Source organism: Melanostigma gelatinosum (genome assembly GCF_949748355.1).
Source record: "Melanostigma gelatinosum genome assembly, chromosome: 7".
NCBI classification, from domain to species: Eukaryota; Metazoa; Chordata; class Actinopteri; order Perciformes; family Zoarcidae; genus Melanostigma; species Melanostigma gelatinosum.
The window spans coordinates 9537388-9558957 of record NC_136640.1 but is presented as its reverse complement, the minus strand read 5'-3'; the positions used below and the strand labels follow the sequence as shown (position 1 = coordinate 9558957).

The 21570-nt window shown below is 42.4% G+C and overlaps 1 protein-coding gene across 1 annotated transcript; it reads right to left on the bottom strand.

Annotated features, from left to right (window-relative positions):
- Positions 1-47: 47 nt before the first annotated feature.
- nox4 (NADPH oxidase 4) lies at positions 48-20071 on the bottom strand (the record flags this gene model as incomplete). Its single annotated transcript, XM_079271302.1, is given in 19 exon segments — positions 48-2703; positions 2705-2792; positions 3092-3192; positions 4884-4952; positions 5833-5941; positions 6041-6160; positions 7328-7409; positions 7995-8055; positions 8811-8873; positions 9131-9295; positions 10326-10485; positions 11290-11370; positions 12806-12878; positions 13271-13298; positions 13608-13705; positions 15355-15439; positions 15730-15840; positions 19487-19582; positions 20015-20071. Coding segments are annotated over 19 exon segments (1680 nt in total). The 3' UTR covers positions 48-2670.
- Positions 20072-21570: the final 1499 nt, after the last annotated feature.

Sequence of the window (21570 nt, the reverse complement as noted above, 5' to 3'; positions counted from 1 at the left end):
GACATTTAAAAAACCATCCCCCCAACATCAGGAAGATGTCCTTAATAGTTTATGCATTCAGCAGATACAAATAAGGAATACAGATCAAAAACAAAGCCATTAAGTGTTCATTAATACAATGCAACACACGTGTTAGTGTTCAAATGAAAATGTGAAGATGTATACACTGCAGTACAGCATTCTCTTGTGATTATTTGTGACTTTGAGTACATTTACTGTATATTTACACAAACTACTCGGCAGTCAATGACAGCAACAGTGGTGTGGATATTCTTCCCTTTTTCTTGACTTTCCTCACTGACATCAAACACAGAACATCCTGATACATAATTAAAATGAATTCACAGTGTAACTGTTATTCTGTGTACAAGCCACACACTGTAGGCAAATACTATAAGTCTACTATAGGTAGAGTCAAATAAACTGCATTGACGATAGCTCAAGGAAAAGTTAGAAATGAATAATTTTAGATAATCTCAGGTCTGCAGTACTGTAGCTTTAGTGACTGCTCGGGTTTATTTGCCCCCTAATACTCATTAGTAAAACTGCATTGTCGTAACTGAGAGCCAAACTGCCTTTCAAGATGTAATATAAACATCAAGATTGCCCAGAAAAAGAGTCTGTTTGAATCTAGAGTATATTATGTACCCCTCGGTTATGAATTTGTAGAGGCAATAATGAACAAGTATAACCACTCACAGATTTACCTCATTGTATACAGTTCATCACATACAGTGTAAGTGTCTTTGAGTGCAAAACGGTTTTACAGAAGTGAAATCACCGACCAAATTTCCAACACACTCTCTTGTGTTAGCGATGGTGGTAAAGGACCACAGTGTGCCCAGAGGACTGTGATCTTCCACAAGCAAAGACGATGTCGGTGGCATCATGAAAACAAAGATGAATCATGAGTTTGTACACGCTGCATTCAAATCAGACAAATAAGATCCAGTTTTTCTCTGTGATTTTTTTGTCAGCTCTTGGTTATGCACCTGTTTGTTAGCAGTTTGTATATTGAGTACCACTGTTTAATTCATGGCTACTTCACATTCTCACTGATGTAGTTGCTTTTGGTTGTTGTGTCAACTTCATATCTTATTGCTAATTTGAACAAAAACCGACTCAGTTTCACAACAGTAGAGGTCGCTCAGTCAGCAGATTACAGAACTGAACTAGGTGTAGTTAATGCCACTAAACAGTCAAAGTTGTTTGACAAAATGACATTGTTTCTTGAGTATATGCTTGTGAATATGAATTATATATTTGTGATAATAATGTACATTTTTCCAGGATTGGAATATATATATATATATATTCAATATATAATGAATAGAAAATGTCTCGTATGTCAGGCTTTGGGTTGCTCTTAAAAAAGACCATTCTGAAAAGAGACATACTGTGCAACATGTAAATATATTCAAATTTCAAATGCTAAATAAATGGTTATTAAGCACAATTTAGGAGAATACCGTTGTTTCAGACACAAAAACAGAAATATCAAGATGTTGATTGTTTGCAAACACCTGGTGTTTCCAGCTTTGGCACATTTCTTTTTAAAATAATAGTTGACTCTGAAACATAAACTACTACAAATGTGCTGTCAAACTTACAAATAGATTGTTATCAACTCACCAGTATCCTCCTCTTGTCTTATTGCAGTAACTGCTTGACTTTATGGAGATATGTATAAAATAAGGACAAGACACTTACTTTGTTGAGAAATTGCCAAAGCCCCGCAGAAGTTTTTTTTTCACAGAACATAAAATAACTTTAAAAAATATAAATAAATTGAAAAAACAGCTAACTAAGAATACTGGCTTGAGGTGTGGTGTAGGTTTGCTTTGTATGAAGACAGGTCTTTGATGCACATACATGAACAGCGAACAGATGGACAACAAAATATAAAAAAAGACCAAATCAAGTGTTCATTGTCGGTTTTGGTTCCACCCCTTTCCTCTAATAGGAGCCAATCACCGCATGATCTGATGAGTGACGTTCTCACACACCAATCAAATACTTCAGACACAGGAAGTGTTCTCAGCGGGGGGAGTCTAAAGATGCTGTCTACAAAGCCTGATTCCATGAGTGGGACATACAGATGTTTTTGGTCGGTAGAGCTCGTTTGGTGTCAAGTAAAGATGAAATGATGTTTCGCTGACACGAAAATAGTGCGTGATGTTTCAGCCCTGGTGCACTTTAAGATGAATACCCTCTTGTTTGTATCGTTATCTTGTTCTGTTTGTGGTCGGCGAATTGCAGGTTATGTCAGACGTTTTTCTTTCACACTTTACACGCCAGCATGAGAAAACGAATTTACTACACGGAGGGGTGTGTCGGGGAACAGATGCAATCCAACAGCAGCACAGAGCATCCCGAGTGGAGAATCCGAGCAGTGGGCTGGTCTCTTCAGTGATTCTCAGAGGTTGATTGGGTCAGATGCTGAAGCTGAAGGTTTTAGAGCGGTCAGTTGGGGGTCGGTCTGGTTTGTAGAGAGGAACAGGCCTAAAGCCAGGACAAGGTCTTGTCCTGCTGGGCCTTTTTGTGACCATGGGCGGAGATGCATATGAGATAATAATACAGTCCATGAACATTCAAGTTCTTGTGGCCAGTTTCATATTATGTCAATGTTTTTCAGTGAGGTTGGAGTGTAGGACCAGCTCTGATGTTCGATTAGCTGAAGGACTCCTTGTTGAATTCAAAGGTTTGTACCAGAGGATCGGGCTGAGTTACACAGTTTGTGGAGAGTCCTGGAGATTCCCTTCGGTCCACAGCAGAAAACCCCGACTCGCTTACTGAAACCAGAGAGAGAGAGAGAGCGAGACAGAGAGAGAGAGAGAGAGAGAGAGAGAGAGAGAGAGAGAGAGAGAGAGAGAGAGAGAGAGAGAGAGAGAGAGAGAGAGAGAGAGAGAGAGAGAGAGAGAGAGAGAGAGAGAGAGAGACAGAGAGAGAGAGAGAGAGAGAGAGAGAGAGAGGATTCATCCAATCACCTGCCACATATTCTTTTTGAAAGTGCCTTTTCTTACAGTTTTCAAATGTGTCTGTGTAACAAACTATCTGGCGGGTCAGGTTGGGACATTCACACTCTACTCACTGCTTATTGGTCTTCCCAATCTCGTCAAACAGTAACTTCCACCTGGGTCGACCAACCAGAAGCCTCGAGGTGAGTGGACGGTACTTCTCCTCAGACATGCTCTGGAGAATACGGTAGATAACAAAAACATGACAGTGTTACCTGAAACGTTTGGTCATTTTAGGGCCGCGGAAAACAAGCTGCCAACACAACACTGACATATTATCTCTTTTTAAGTTGATTATGTTTTTAAGCAAATTTAAATCCAGCAGTAACTCAGGAACATTGTCCTTCATGGTACATTTAATATCTTCCTAACTGAGGACATCTGAACAATGCAGCAGCAGATTGATGACACATAAAATCTTATTTTTATCAGAAAAGCAGTTGATATCTATGGCTTTAAAGATCCCACACTGTCATGATAAGTAAATAATAATGAGCTGCATGGGTTGCTTGAATTGATAGAAGATCAAAATCGTTTCAATCTGCCTTACAGAGCCATCAGACACCAGGTCCATTACATGTATCTGAGCTCCTGTTTGTTGCAAAGTATTATTTCATTATATTATTACTTTATGCATTGTGTAAATAGCAGAAGACGGTGTTGACAATGTCGTTTTAGTCTCCATTAATAGCTAACTATGTTTACATCTAAAGCACAATATACATCTACAATATAAAGAGGAGACAGAAGCCAAAGCCCGCTGGTTCCGTTTGCGACAGCCCAGTAAACTGTATCTCAAGACATTTCTATAGGACATGGGTGTGAGAAAAAAGGTCAGGCAAAGTATTATCATCTTTTTGTGGTCAGCCAGTTAATCCCCTTGGTCAATCCTTTTTCACAGAGCAGCTCTGATGCGGGTCAGGATCTTTCTGTGCAGGTGTAAGGCAACACACAATGGTGTTATATGATTTCCTGCCTATCTTACACACTGAGCAGACTAAGAGCAGGAACCCTCCTGAATCAGGAGCACGAAACATAAACATGGATGAAAGCACTACATGGGTTGTTGCGGCTAATTCACTTGCAGTAGTTCTGCTTCCTTTGACAAGCCTCAGATTGAGGACGGACTGGTTCTGAGGCTCCTCGTAAACTTGCTCAGGGGGCAGCGTGCTGTGGAAAAGGGTGTTCTCCCGGTCGAGGAATTGAAACCCAGTCTCCCGCGTGAGAGGTGGGGATATTCACTACTATACTAACAAAGAGAAAATAATACTTGGTCAAATGACCAAACAAAAATAGCAAGTGCAGCTTGTGAGTCAAACAAACCTGAGTTCGGGTTCTACATAATCCACATACATGTCTGACATTTTGAATAGATCCTGAAGAGTTTGGCTCGAGCTCAATGACGTATAATTTCATAAACACTCGGTAGCTGCTGATTTAAAATATGGCCAAGCAATTGATACAATCAATGATATTCTCATAACAGGTCATGTTTTATTGCTCTGTCTTTATTGAGGTCTCCCAGTCATGGTCTCTAATAGCAGTTTGCCACAGCAAGGAAAGGTGGGACGTCTGAAACAATAAATATTGTGCAGTTCAGAGAGAGCAACAGACAGACAGTGAACTGCTGAAGCTTCTCTCTCTGTCTGTCATACACTGCCCTCTAGTGGGTTCAATTATTAAAGACTGACCAGCAATGGATTAATAAAAAGAGATAACAGACAATGAAATGAAAAGATGAACACAAAAACCTCCGAGACCGTGTGTGTGTGTGTGTGTGTGTGTGTGTGTGTGTGTGTGTGTGTGTGTGTGTGTGTGTGTGTGTGTGTGTGTGTGTGTGTGTGTGTGTGTGTGTGTCACACCCACCTGCAGGTTGTCTGTCTGACTGACGTAAAGTTTCAGATTAAAGTAGTCCGGTTTGTTTTCCTGCCAAAGCTAAAAGACAAACACAGACACGGAAACCTCAGTGTTTTAGTGGTTCTGTGATGCATTGTGTCTCGTTCAACACAGTGATATTTGGGATCAAATATATAACACATAACAAGTATATATTCCTTTGGTTTCTGATATAGGAGAGGTAAAGTCACAACCAGCCACAAGATGGCGTGAAATACAACAAACAGTCTGTTACTCAATATCACTATGAAAACCTGAAATTGTTCATTTATATTGTTTATAAAATCTATCATCTGTTCTGCTGACTGTTTCAGTAGAAGTAAGGAAGTTATTTGCCACAAACAAATAATTGACAGTAAACTCTGAGTTGGAGTTATGCAGAGATCGATACTTTAGGAGTGTTTTGTATTTGATCAATCCATATTTCCATATAAACTTTTACTGTTATGAGTATTTAAAAGCACAAGTGCCAAAGTAGCGACTCCCCTGCTAATCTGCAGCCTTTTACGCTTTTTAACCTCTGACCTTTCCCTTCACCTTAAAACCTGGAAAACTTTCTTTGACCTGAGGAAGAGCAAGCATAAGAGCAAGCACACACACACACACACACACACACAGAGGAATGGAAGGTTGCTAGTCCCGGATGTCTGTGTCAAATAGATTATCTTTGCTGGTAAACTGGGTTAATTCACAGTAAAAGCAGAGCTTGTGCAGACATTTTGAGGAGCAGTGATTTAGTTGTTTTTTTAAAAGCCAAATAACTACAACAGTCCTTTGTGAAAGTGAATCTTTTGACACAATGTTGACATTTAAGCACACAAAATTACCAAACTTAATCGTGAACCACAGTTTAGCTCCCACGTGTTTTAATCATTGTAGATTGGAGGCTACAGTATAGCTTGTTAGACTTTGTCCTGACCTTGTGATGAAGAGCACACAGGAGTTCAGCAAACCAGTAGAAGGACTGGAGCTCCCTGCAGACCCACACAAAGTACAACCTCTGCAACCTGAAACCCGTCCAGCCATCACTGAGGGGTAGAGCAGGGAGGAGGGAAGAGAGAGAAAGAAACAAATGAACGCTTGCTGCAATTGTTCATTTATCAGTTTGTCAGTTTTCAATAACTCACAGTAGAGCGTGCAGCACGCAGGCGAACGGCGTGACTCCTATTCCACCCGCAACACAAACACTGACGTCGTAGTTGAACACTTCCTCTGATGGACTTCCAAAGGGACCATCAATGTAAAGCCTGAACGCACAGTGGGGACAAAAACACAAACACTCATCAGCAGATAAACATCCTGCATTTGAAATCACAGTCTGGGTGCAGCTTGTCTGACCCCACAAACACACAAACACACACACACACACACACACACACACACACACACACACGTCATCTCTACAACAGCTGCTCAAACACTTGTGTCGTCAAAATACATGCATACACACACATACATCTTTCTCACACACACTCTAAACGGACAGATATAAAAAATACCAAGCATGGTCAAACACAAAAAAAGATCTGCATTCAGAAATATACCCAAATCTGCTCAGATAACACGAGACATGAAACTCAAAACTGAGCCCAGGACATGGCTGGTATTGCTGCAGCAGCCGTTACACACCCAGACACCCACCCAGACACCCACCACAGGGCCAAGTGAAGCTTGGCTCAACGTTACCGTCACATAATCACAAGCGCTGTGCTCAGTAACACTAAAGAGCGTTCTATTCATGGCAAAAACACATTGTGTAAAAATACACAAATACCGGTTTGACGACTTTGATGAACAGAAACTAACATCAACGTTAACATTAAACTGGTTTCAATATTGCAGATATTGCACATTTTCCCAAATGTCTAACTGTTCTCTTTGCTTGGAAACAAAATAAAAGCATATTGGAGTAGTTCAGTGTTAAGTAATATCACTTGTACTAATTTGACTCAATTCATTGAAATTAATTTAAGGTTAGTGGCAATTTATTAGAATTAAATAAGCACAATTCAATTCAATTTATTTTTGTATAGCCCAAAATCACAAATTACAAATTAGCCTCAGAGGGCTTTACAATATGTACACAATATGCATTATACACTGGTTGAAGTATACCAGTTAAATGGAAATCAACCCTAACCCTTCTTCTGACCACAAGTGGGTAATGTCATACATCTCAGACCACTTTACAGGGGGGGGGGGGGGTTACTGTCACAAAACAAACTCATCTCTCTCTCTATCGCTCTCTCTCTCTTACTCTCCCTCTCTCTCTCAAACACAGAGCAGGAAGAGCACAGGGTCAGAGGTCTGCAGATCAAAACATCTGACCCCTCTGTGATTCTGAGCCTTCATGAGAAATCATGTCAGCCACATCACACACACACACACACGCACGCACAAACACACAAACGTACTTTGGGTATCTCCTTTGTTGCATCATGGGAAGGATCTCCAGGTGCATCCTTGGTTCAGGAAGTAACAGCTGTGTGAACCGCTCTGAGGAGAGGAGAGGTTTTGCATTTCTCATTACTTCACCCACTGATCTAACTCTCGAAGAATGGACATGGTCATGAAGAGTATCATGCAAACATGATAGGTGTCTCTACATTCCAACTCAATGCTTTCCAGTGTTCCCTTAAAACTTGTGTTCATGGAAGATTAAGGGGCCAACACAAACAGACCCACTTCCTGTCCTGTGTTCTGAAACTGTGTGTGTGTGTGTGTGTGTGTGTGTGTGTGTACAGTAGCAAGTGCAAACGTGCATATGTCGTAAAGGCCACGGTTTCCTCCAGAAGTGATCATCTTTGAGTCCGCTGCATACCAATGCAGCTGATGCAGTCAAATGTAAAAGTGCAAGATATAGGTTAGTGTTTTTTGTCATTGACTTTTCCTTTTCTCTGACATGCTGCATGTGTGTGTAAAGTGCTTGGGCCTTGAACACAGCAAAAAGGTTTGAAGGTCAAAAACATCCCAAATTTTCCCAGCTCTTTAGCTGAAATTTTACAAGCTCTGTAAATGTTAATTAACTGTGTAATGTGAGTGTATGTGTGTGTGTGTGTGTGCGTGTGTGTGTGTACCCACCAGTCCAGTCTCCCACGACTCGAAGATGGATGCCAAAAGTTTCCTTGTTCTCTGTGGGACACTGCGAGGAGTTAGAAAGCAGACAGTTAGTCACACACGTATACAAGTACACACGTATACAAGCACACACACTCTCAGTTGTTGGAGAGTACAAGGAAACACTAACATACATGAGCAAATAACACAAAGACACACACACACAACCCAGTGGACATCCACAGTACACAGCTAAAACTCTTTTCAATAAATGTAACAATGCATACACACACACACACACACACACACACACACACACAGACACACTAAGCCTTCCTGTTGGCAGACTAGCCTCAGGAGTCTGTCTGCTCTCTGTCAGTGTGATTCCCTGCCTTCCTCCTCAAAGCTACAGAACACATCAGGCACAAGCATGCACATGCTGACGTGTGTGTGTGTGTGTGTGTGTGTGTGTGTGTGTGTGTGTGTGTGTGTCCATTCCTGAATGCTGAGTTGCTGACGAAACGGAAAGTTGTTTGTTTGTCTTCTGCTTTTGTCTCATACAATCTGGACTAAATGTGAAAACACTAACAAATAACGTGGAGCAGAATATTACTGGGCGACCCAGCTGTCATTCAAGTGCCAGCCAGCAGCAGAGGAGGGCGGGAGAGACAAAGAACTGCATGTTCTTTGCCGTGGGGAAGAAAGTTTAAGAAACTGTAGAAACATATATATGTGTGTGTGTGTGTGTGTGTATATATATAGACGTGTGTGTGTGTGTCTGTGTGTGTGTGTGTGTTTGCATTGTGTCATGAGTGAGGAATGTGCTCCATAAAGTCTTACCGTTGTGAGCGTGAAGGGATGGTTCTCGAATGAAGAGACACCTGGACAGTTAAGAACAACATACTGAGAAAGAGAGGGGAGGGATGGAGAGACAGCAGGCCGACACAGAGAGAGAGGATTAGAAAGGGAGCACATGGAGAGAAACAAAGGTGGAGTCACATCAGAAAGAATAAGATGAACCTTTTTACTTAAAATAACCGAAGGAATTTATATTCACCTCAAAAACATCCTACGATTAAATAAATCGTAAAGTGATGAATACAACTGAGATGTACCAAAAAAAAAATGTTTGGCGACAGACACATGTCATGTCCTCTCACCTGTCCAGGACGAGCTTTGAAGTTCTTCTTAAGCATGCGCAACTCGATGACGTCACAAGGGTGCCGGATGACCGTCACGATGGTAACAGGGTCGCTGCTGCGGATGTAGCGGTAGAAACGCTCGGCACAGTAAAGACAGAGAGGACCGGACACCCAAAGCCATGTCTACAAACAGACAGAGACACACAGACAAGTTGAAAAGCACAGTTCAGATATCGCCGCGTTCAGAGCTCTCAGGAGTTACTTTAGGGAGTCACAGTTACAGGAACATGACCAATGAACCTGACGCTTGTAGTTTGAACATAGCATTAGTGTTAAATTCGGATTTCAAATAGATGTAGCCTCGCATAGCCAGAGATATCTCCACAGCGCTGTGACAGCACTAAAGGTCCAAACATTACGATTCTGTTATGGAGGACAAAACACTCTGGGCTTGCTTGTGTTTCAGTGAACCAATCACAAACGCTGTGGGCGGCGCTAAGCACAGGATGCAGTGACTGATCCCTAGCCGATTGCAGCCATTTTGCCACCGATTTATGCCCACTTAAGTCGTTCTCTTTGCTAAGTGAACGCATCGGAATTGTCAAAAAATCCTACTTAACATACAAAAGGAGGCTGACTAAAAAAATGTTCCCACTAGGCTGGTCGACCCTTACGATCTGTGATATCAAAAGACTGCAACATTAGCCCTGGAAGCTTTGGGAATCTTATGTTGTATCTATATGTTGTATTCTCCCGACTTGTTTCACGAAGAACACAAGCGGGCTCTGAATCCAAAAGAAAGTATTTTCATGAGAACACGTGCAAAAACTCTTTGGACCCGTCTATCACCGTGCGTGGTGTTTCTGTTTCTTTTTCTTGGCAGTTCCCTGTCGCAGACTAATTGCTCACAACTCCAGTAAACCCTGCAGAGCACGATCGGGTTTAAGGGGGATTTTATGGAACCAGCTCGTTGCTTAACGACCGTGTGCAAACACATAATCACACACTCGGGAAGAAGCACACACAAACACAGGCCTTGATGTAGAAAGAGGATGCCTGCCCCTCCCTTACAGCACTGCACCTCTAATAAACAGGACCAACTCCCTCCAACACCTCCCAAATACTCAACACAACACGTACACACCCTCTACAAAATAGAAACATACTTAAGAGGTACGAACATGTGCGCAACCACACACACACACACACAGACCTGGGGGTAGTGTGGCTGGAAGTGAGCCTCCTCTCCGCATCTCCTCTCTTCATCCTCACTCTGCTCCAGCTCCTCGCCCTGCTGCTCTGTGCTGCTCTGATTGGCTCTGAGGCAGCCTGGGGGGTGGGCCTCGACGTTGGTCTGATACTTCAGCGCTCCTCTGACACAAAAGAAAAGTCACATCGTTTGTTATTTTATTTTAGAGTAACATTTAGGATTTCTGAGGTGTGGCTATAGAAAAAGAACATTACGGTAAGTAAATACGAATGTTCACATTATCCAAAAGGAGCATTTTGATCTCCTTTTAAATGACACATTCAGACCTCCTGATATAATAAAATACAGACTAACTCGTGCAGTTGGCAATAATATGTTGGAATGGCAATACCAATCATTCAAAATGTCTAAGGCGTGCAGATCATGTGTAGTAGAAACTCTCCTGTAAAGCAAGTGTGATTGTGTTTGTATGTTTTTGTGTGTTCAGCCTGAAACAAGAAATTGCCAGCAAGCAAATATCAAAAACAAATACTGCCGTTTCACATCGGCTTCAAAGTATAGATACAGGCTGTCATTAAAAAACCAACCACACTAAACACAAGGCAACACAACACAACACACTGCAAAAAGAGAGCAGTCATGTGCAAGCAAACCCTGTTTCTACAGTTCAGGTAAGTAAAGAAATGCCTGCACACTGTTTTCCCATGAAAAACTTCGCTTTACTTTTGTCAGAGCAAGAAATGAAATGGCGTTTCAGTCAGAGTCTGAAGTTGCTGATGGAAATGTCTCCAGCTGTCTCCAATATTTGCTGACTTTCATATATGAAGATAAGTCTTATCTTTTCCTCTGGAGGAAGTGGTTGAGAGGGAGACAAACTGTACTAACAGTGCAGAAAAACTCACCGATCATGTTGAGACAATCCCACATACACGGACACACAGATAGACAGCTACGCCTCTAGACCTACCCGACCATGTGCACCATCAGGATGATGTAGAAGACAATGAAGAGGTTGTGTGTGTACCAGAAGATCTCATAGTTGGACAACCTGGGGGGGAAAAAGGCAAAATAGCAACATGCGTAATTATTTTCAAATTAACTGTTACTTCTATGTCACACATAGGATGTTTTATAAGAGAGATAATGACTCAAAATCCATGTAAATGATGAATAATAACATTGTAACAAGATATAAGGGAACAAGAGAATGAGAGCAACAAAAAGAGCACAGACAACAAAAGAACAAAGCGAGGTCAGAGTTTGTTCAGGACCAGACGCACAGACTCCCGGCTCAGAGCCTGAGTAAGCAGGACATCAGAGGTCAATATTAAAGGGGTCATTACACACAACGAACCCCCCCCCCCCCCCCCCAAATAAACACTGCAAATACTGAACATCATCAAACCCTGCATTGATCCTCTTTTACTGCCACTTCTTTCATGTTTGTTTTCTTTGCACAGGTTTCTGTACAGAGGCACCACGAGGACTGAGCGGCTTGGTTCAATTTAAATCAAAATGTATGTTCAACCCTGTTCGGTGGTCAGTGCCTCATCATCCATTGACGTTGATTAGGAGTTGCAAAAATGAATTAAAACTGCCCTTGTATTTACTGTGATCTTGGGTTCGAGTCCAATTTTTCATAGATTGGGGCTGAACATAAAACAATCGATTTAAATCATTTTCCAGGAACCAAAGTTCAATTAATTAAAAAGGTGAGATAAACGCAGAGGCATTGTTGATTGAATCTTTTCTTTTTCTCATTTAAAAAAAATTACATGATGATTGAAGAGATGCATTATAATCTATTAGAGGTTTAAAGGTATTAAACTAAAGTTATTTTATGTCAATTTTCATTTTATTTTACTGTATACATACTAAGGTGTCTTCATATCACTGGATCATTGTGACTCATATTCTTCTGGTGCACGGCGGCCTTCATCCCACCTCTCCAGACAACACTAACCCCAACTCTTATCTAAAGCCTTGAGAGGTCTGGAAAAGCCTCTTATCCTCTGTTCAATTAGGACAACTGCAACAACTGCACACACACACACACACACACACTTCAGGTCTCACAAACCAGCATGGGCTGCTCATGTGTGACCCACTCTGACCTGAGTAATGACAGAGCTGTGAGTGGAGCACTTAGCTAGGGTTTGCTCTGTAACAGACGTCTGTTAGCGTGTCTCTTTATGGTTTCCATCCTATATTCTTCGCTCTCGCTCACAAGATAAACTCAGACAGAAAGAAAAAGAGAAGAAATGAAAGACCTGACACAAAGAGATAAACACAGAGGCAGAGACACATTTGCATAGGCACAGAAACCAAGGCTCCAACATGGCTCCAATTCATTCCAACGAAAGTTGCTCACGCAGCGAACAAATCCAAAAAAGGTTTTCTCTCACGCATGCATTGAGAAGACAAATAAAACGTGATCGTTAGGCTTAAGGAAGCTTTTACAGATGGTGGTGTGGTTGACCTACCGTACGCAGTAGGAGGAGGATGTGAACATCAGGAAGAGGATGAGAACCAAGAGGACGCCTGTGACTCCTGGGACTAATGAGAATCAGCCAATTAGAGAGCAGAGACAAAGTCCAACCAACATCCCAGGACGCATACACGTGAGACACATGTAAAGGGAGACGTCTGCTAGCTTAGATATTTCCTCATAATTTAACTTGAATTTAATAGTAAGCAAGCAATTCAGTTTTTTTCTACAATAACTTATTTTACCCACTTAAACAGCAAAGATACAGAGAGGAGAAAGACAGGACTCAACGCAGCAGGACCTCCTCTCCTCTTGGCATAAAGCCACACTAATCTGCAACACATTTGCCACCTAGCCTGCTTCACCAGAACAAAAAGAAAAAAACATACCAGCATGCACATGCAGACACACATCTTTTGTCTTTACGCAACACTGTATAAGAAAGATTAGTTATTCTTACTTGTGGTCAAAATGATCAGCTTGGGGTCCTGAGAAGGAAACACAAACAATAAAGAATTGTTCACTTTATGTTTGGTCAGTTGTGCAGAGGTGAGGTGCAGGATTGATATTTCCCTCTCAAGCTCCTTATTTTTCATTCTTCAAACAACTACTTTCATCAAATTTCATGTGCACAACTGAGTGAAACACCATGAACGCGTTTGGGCCTGAGGGTCAAGGCAAGATGGGGGGTTGGACATGTCGTTGTGATGGTTGTAGTTCGAGGGCCATAGGATGCATCAACTCAATGAGGGTCCTCACGAGTATAAAGTGCAAATCTGCATGTGTCCGTGTCTCACCTCTCCTTTGTAGCGAGCCAAATTGAGAGCAGGAAAGTCCTCTGAGTAGCTTACACTGAAGTTGACAACATTCACCAGGTGGGCCGACACGTGTACAACTACAGAAGAAGAGAGAAAGGGTGACACAACGCTGATATAAAACACACATCTTTGTGCACAGACACCACCAGAACAGCTCCTCTGCTTCAAACACACACACATTTAATTATAAAGGTCAAAATGAACTGCTAGTGGACACTCGTACAAACATCTCTTTGTCTATTCAGCAGACAGTCAGCAAAACATTCTTCCTGACTCACTGGCACACTCACTCACTCACACACACACACACACACACACACTAACACACCTCCCTGACATCACAGGCTAACCATGCAGCCCTTCGACAGCTGATGGAATTAGAGGGCGTAATCATGAGACACAAGGGTCCTTTTTTCTCACTCACGTCCTTTCTCACTCCCACTACTCCCCCACACCCCCCCCCCCTCTCTTTCCTCTCTCAGTGTCTGTCTCCCTCCTGCTGTCTCTCCGTCTTCATTGTTATTTGTTGTCTCAGAGCTGTGGAACTCTGATATTAGAACATGAGAGCTTTGTGTGTGTGTGTGTGTGTATGTGTGTGTGTGTGTGTGTGTGCGTGCGTGCGTGCGTGCGTGCGTGCGTGCGCGTGCGTGCGCGTGCGTGTGTGTGTGCGTGCGTGTGTGTGCGTGTGTGGTGTTGATGAGTTGAGGAAGTGAATGGCAGTGATGAAATACGACTTAAGCACACAGATGATGCAATTGTGAAGAACAGATGCCAGATCGTTCTATTGGCTCTAATGACGGGAATGCTCTTTGGTCGGTCCACCGCTTTGCTCCAGCCTGAAATATCTCAACGCTTGCAATGATGTGTCTGCAGCTATTTGATGGTTTGCTATGAAATTTGGCACAGAGGACGAATCCCAATTGTTTTGGGTGGATTGGCACAAAGTGTTCCTCAACATCGGGTCGCAAGATAAGATAAGAAGGTGAACATTGTGAACAGTTGACCTGCTAAACATCAGCATGTTCACTGTGTCATTATTAGCATGTTAGCATGATGATGTTAGCAACAAGACATGCACATTTACCATGCAGACATCGTATACTGTGATAGACTAGAGTTGCATCCTGTGTAGGATCTCGTATTACTGGAGTTTGACCCAAACTAGAAACTAAAGTCATGCTATCTGCTGCTTTGATTTTGACCGTGCATTTTTAATCCGTCTCTTTCGATTCCCCTAAATGTAAGTAAAGTAAGTACTAAATCGCTGAAGAATCCCTTTGAAATCAATTCTGTCTTCCTCTACATGCTGTCTGGTGGAGGAGTTGATGGACATTGTAATTCAGAAGTCCCTGTTGAAATTTTAGAGGCTTTGAAAATCAGTTTCTTTCGTCTCTTTCGTGAGAACAAGAGAGTCACGTGTTACTGTACAGATATGAATGAATCAGAGGAGGAAGCCTGTAAAGCAGAGAGCCAGCAGACACACAGCTGCTAGAAGCTCCCATGATGTCATGAGAGGAGACTCACAAGAGAAACAACACACACAGACACACACACACACACATAACTAGACAGCAAAACCACATGATAGCTGAAGGGACATCACAGCTGGTACGCCGGGAATGCTGAGGCAGCCTGGGTCCATGTATCCACACTTCTCACACACACACATACTGACACACACACTGTGAGACGTGAAGAAATATGAGCTGTGGTGATTAGTTTTTACCGGAGAAGATGCATATGGAAACACCACACGCCACATGAAAGGTCTTGCTCTTGTCCAGCAGTCTGCGAGTCTCTCTGCTCGATACCTACAGGAGCATATGGCGTTATAACACAGACAATAGCGTTATCTTTTGGGCTGGGATTCAAGGGAAATACAACGCGCACAACTCAATTTCAACTTATCCCTTTTCCCTTACTACATTTACTTTACAAATAATGCACCAAAAGTATAACCGTTTTCTTGCATTTTTACATACAAATCCTTCAACTTGACGTCTTTCAAAAGATAAACGTGGTGTCGCCGCCCACTTCTCTAACTCAATGAACCCATTCATCCGATCCCTCTTTCCTCACTCCATCCCCACCTCTTTCTTACCGTGTGTGTTCCTCGGACAAAGGTGAGCAGGGAGCGACACATGGGCAACAGCACCAAGCTGCAGTTCAGGTTCAGCAGGGACGCAGACGCCCTGCTGATGCACAGCCCGAGCTGGGAAAGACAGAAAGAGACACACACACACACACACACACACACACTGTTAGTCAGGTTGTTGAAATGGGGCCTGATGCAGCCTGATAAGGCTTTGGCGGATTAAGATACACACTCTTGAGCTGTTCCTATTCAGATTTTGGACTATTCAAAGTGCACACTGAGGGTTTGAGGCATGACTTCCACGCCACACAGGGTTACTGAAAACCGTCTTTGTCCTTCTCAGTGTGAAGGCTGTTAATCGGTTTCCTTTATCCGTCTCTCTTCTGAGGCTTTGCCTTTAAACAGAACACTAATTTAGTTTTTGATTGGGATAATGACACACAAAGACTAACTGTTTCAAGAGAATTCAAGATATCCTCATAAAAATCGATATCGACAGAGGTTAATCAATTTTAAATGACAATCAATAAGAAATAAAACAACATTTTATACGTCAAAAGTAAGTTTTATATCAAAAGATTAGTTCATTATTGTTTCTGCATCCAACACAAGAAACTCTGTGCAAACAGATACATGAAAGTTTGCGTAATTCCTTGTTTTCCTGCTCCAATAAACCAGCGATTTTAAAGTCGGACACTGTTTGATTTGGATGTACAGACAACTGTCAGTGAAGAAAACCTAGTTGTAGGGATCTTTTTCTCTATGCCGATTCATGAACATTTATATGATACAATAATGACAACCCATGGAAGTTTTTACGTCACACTGAATCCAAAAATATGTTTTTCTGAGTTGTGACTCCGAGAAGAAACAGCTAAAGTACTTTAATTGCCTCCATGAGCTGTGTGTCACAGCCACTGCTGCTGCAGCAACTGCCAAATCAGTGGGCCGCACTGCAGTAACTCACCTCCGGTTGTAAAACACCAGCATTCCTGTGCCTTTCACCTCCCAGAGTGTCGTTTTTATTTTGTCGCTCTTTCTTGTAGTTTCTCTACTTCATGTACCTGCAAGCCTCGTGGCCACTTGTGTCAGGTGGAACATGGACCTGAGTATCAAGGCACTTGTTCTCAAGGGCTTCTCCTTGATCTAATGTGGCGTAAACTGCATCTCATTTGTCGGTCCCTTTGTGCGAAAGCATCTGCCAAATGAATAACTGTTAATTATGCATTTCTACTACATCTCAGAACATCTGAGCGGACACGGCACCTGACCAGTTTACCTGAAGTGACGTGGGAGCGATGTCCGCTACCTGTCTTTACAAATCTCAAGCTTACAGCTCAATAATCACAGATCTTTTCACGCGGAAACACTGGATGTGCTTTGGCTTCGACTAAACTCTGCACATTTGAACCCTTTTCTTGGCAGCCTCTTTTGTGCACCGCTGGTGCCGTCTCTTCTGATTACCCCGAAGAAACGCAAACAACTAGTGTGAGACTATTTACGATTTACTTTCCGTAGTTACAGCTACGAGCGGTGTGTGAGAACAACCTGGACTGAAACAGATAGAGGTGCAAGGCATTCTTTAAGGTACCTGAAATATAAGAATGGAGCACACAAACACGTCAGAGTGAGAATCTACATATAGCGAGTCGAGGTTGAATACCCAACCTCCCAAGAACATTCACTCAACACGGCTTTCCATACAAAAGTAGCTGACGGCAAATCCACAAGCAGGATATCTGATATCCTGCTGTCTGTAGATCCCAAACAACCAAAATACACACACACACACACACACACACGAACACTGAACCATACAGGTGAATGTGAGAAGATGCTTTTTGAAGATAAATCTAAATTCCCTTCAGCTGCATTGAAGCTTCAAAATACATCTCAATCTTGCATGTGCACACATAGACACACACACACACGCACACACACACACACACACACACACACACACACACACACACACACACACACACACACACACACACGTAAACTTAAGGCCTCCGGCAAGGCATTCAGTCAAAGCCTAGCGGCGTGCCCATACTTGCCCCTCTCTCCCCGGTGCCTCCCACTGTACAGGCAGAGCATGAATAGCTCACACATGCTGTTTATTTTATTCCATACTATACACAACTCTCTTGCAATCAATTTTGATCTCGCACTTTCTTCACTGACTGAATACAAACACACGTCTTGAAAATTAGGCAGCAAATAGCTGGTGGACAGCAACAGGCAGCGTCTGAGCTTAGAAAGTCTCAGGTGATTGGACAGTCAGAGGCATTTGTGTGATTTTCTCAGGAGGTGAGGAACATTTTCTCTGGCACAAAAACACACACACACACACACACACACGCACTAACATGAACTTGTGACAACAATTACATCAATGCTCACATGAGTCAGTGCACATCAAAATTGAATTTCTGATTCTGTGCTTGTGCGAGTGTGTGCCCAAGCTCGTGTCACTATTGGACCGGCACAGACTGGCCGACCTCTAAACACACACAAACACACACAAACACACACAAACACACACAAACACACACACAAATGTGGCTAATTGCATGTGACAGTCGACCATCCATCCAAAAACAAAGATTTAGTCCCTTAACTTACGAAACACTTACAGTCTGATAGCTGCCACAGTAGGAAGCCACTAAGAAGTGTCACATGACCAATTTGGGAGCCAATTTAGTTCATATTTATGATTTATTTGAAGTTCTATGTTGATTTTCCTCCATCTGAACTAATAAGTAACCGTCTAGATTCATCTCTTTGTACAGATCACACACTGTGTACACACAAACACAGTCCTGAGTAGAAATCTAATCAAGCATAACAAGTGAAAACACCTGTGCGAGTGGGCCAGGTGTGTAGGGGCTTTAAGAAATGGCATCTGACAGCAGGACTGTGTCCAAAAGCCCTCACTTGTTCACTGGCTCTCTGCTGCCTATATCAGAGATATTCAACATTTGACTCAATAGTTAGCAATAAATTGACAGTTCTCACATTTCTTGCCAACAATAACTTCAATTTTGCATTTATAAAATGTGACGCATTGCATTGTGGGTTTTGTTAAGAGAAAGTAAGTACATGCAGAAACTCAAATAGATGGCAGAGGTGAAACATCGTAACGACATAGGAAAAGGGGGGGGGGGGTGATTTCAGACCCAGCGTTGGTCTTTTTCACAGCAAACACTTTGACTCAGGTGTTACTCATAACATTAACGATGTCAGTGTGACGTTGAGCCAACACGCACACAACCAGGACCCTGAATTCAGCCATCCTGTATTTTATTGTTTACGCCTGTGCTTTTCCGACTGTGATGAGTCAAATGTCTGTATTGGGGGAATAAGTAAACACAAAAAACAACATGAACTTAATATTTCACACCTCAAACCAAATCCTTTGTTCTGTACATATTAGGTATTTAACGGTCCGCGTAGTATTGTTTGAACCTTTTCACAAATATACAGTCAAGGAAGAGTTTCACTTGCAGATAAAGACAGCATTTCTTGTCTATCTCCAAAGATTGTCAGTTTACTGATCCAAAAAACTTTGACAGAATCTGAAAAACTTCAATAACTTTGATACCTAAAACATTTAGCAGCACAGGTTACAAACCGTTTGAAGTTTGGTGGTAGGACAGACTTTTTGTTTAAATTAGGATTAAAGATAATCATTTTCAAAGTATTGGGTGTTGAGCATTGATAATAAATCCAGCGTGCAGTGTGTAAATGTGTAGAGTCTCACCCCGAGCATCTTGTAGAGGTAGTGATACTGCTGTCCAGTGAAGTACAGCAGGAAGGTCTTCAGGAAGAGCCAGGTGTTCGCCCCTAGCCACAGCATCTACACGCGCACGCACGCACACACACACACACACACACGCACACACACACACACAGCACAGAATGGACAGTATAGTCTAAGATACATCCTTGTTTTCATCACCAAGACATAGAAACACACACAAATAAAATAAATTCCAAACAACATTTCTCAGGCTGTGCCTGTACATTTCATGTTTCAGGATTTACATTTGATCTTTAACAAAAAAAGAAAACCATGGCATATAATGGTTGTAGTAGGGTGTATGGATACAGCACATAAGATACAATGAACTCACTTCAGAGCATTGACAAACTGACTGAGAGTCAATTCATCAAGTGCCTCCTCAGGATGGAAGTTGGTAGAAGTTTTAGTTGCGGGCAAAACAAACAGTCTCCTCTGATGAGTGGAGCACGAACAGATGTAAAACACAACAGAGAAAAGTTTCCCCACCAGGACAAAGTGCTTTCCTCCCTCGTTGGCGACCCAGCTCCGCAACGACACAGTCATGATGCCTTCACTGGCTCAGCAGCTGCCGCGAACTTTTCCACCAACACCTCGGTGCGTGCGTGCGCGTGCGTGCGTGTGTGTGTGTGTGTGTGTGTGTGGCTGAGAAGGTAAAGGCTCGTCCTCCCTTGCAGCTCAGCGTCCGTCTCACTGCCTGTGTTTGCAGCGTCCACAGACCGGCCGGTGTGCGCTCTGCCCCCCCCCCTGCACGCCCTCGCTACGCCGCTGACTGTCTGTCTGCTCGGAGCCCCCCCCCCCCCCCCCCTCTCAGCGGTGAGGAGGTCCGTCTGAAGCGCATATCTCACCCCTCATCTCGTTTCAGTGTGCATGCCTGCACGCCAGTCGAGCTGCGTCGTTGAAACATCTTGAACAGAAGTGACTTTGTTGGTTCACTTTATTCGTCCCGAACAATAAACATCACGCCACGCTGCTCCTGTCTGTCACTAGAGGGCGCCATAGTCTTACAAAGAAGCGCGCTTGTGTCCTCGCCTGCTGCAGAAATAATCATTGCTAATGAGGAATAGATCCTTTAAAACTAATCTTTAAAAACTCATTTTTGGTAATCAGGTTGTGAACAATCACATTGACAGGCAAGACCAATGATTACTCATTTCAGGTGTTATTAACATCGAATTAATGAAGTAGACAGGATGATTTATAAATTACTTATTCACTTATAGTGAGAACATTTATTAACAGATTATTAACAATATTTGTTTCAACAAACTGAAAAGGAATATATCTGCCGAAGGGATTTTCACAATCTGCTGATCACAAATTTGTTCTTATTAATGTCTGATAACTGATCCATAGAGCATCACTGAATGATTTATTAATCATAATAAACCCATTCATTACACCGTATTAACCCTTTATTGATTGCCTCACTGTGACCTCAATGTGGCAAAAGCAATATAATCAATGCTTCAGAAGTGATAATGCTTATTTCTGACCAATGTGTTAATCGCTGATATCGCCCTATAGTTTATAGATTTGTAGATTAATTGTCAGATTTTTGGGGGGAAATGAGCCACATGACTGCAAGTGTAAGTACCTTGCAAGTGCACCAAGAAGCCTACTTCGAGCCATCTCTGTGGGCTGTCGGCACCATCCTGTGTCTTAAGAAAGGAAGGCAGCTGAAGCTGTAATGAGAGGAGATTTGTATGGGACCCGAGATTTACAAACTGATGTACACGCTGGAGGGAAAAAAACATGAAAATATCATAAGTATGTGGACACCTGCACCCACAACAGGCAACATTAAGGGAAACCTCAAAGCAACAGCATTCAACTATATTTTACACAATTACAGCAAATATCAAAGTGTATCCTTTCCTTAGCAATTGACAAGACAATCTCACTTTCGTCTGTTCAGCAGCTGTTTTTCATCAGGCTTTTGTCATTTAGTGTACATAGTTAACAACCCATGGAGGAAAAAGGGGCAGCATTATCCGATCAGGTTCTTGGCCATGATCAGGGTTCTCTTTGGGATATCTGTATCA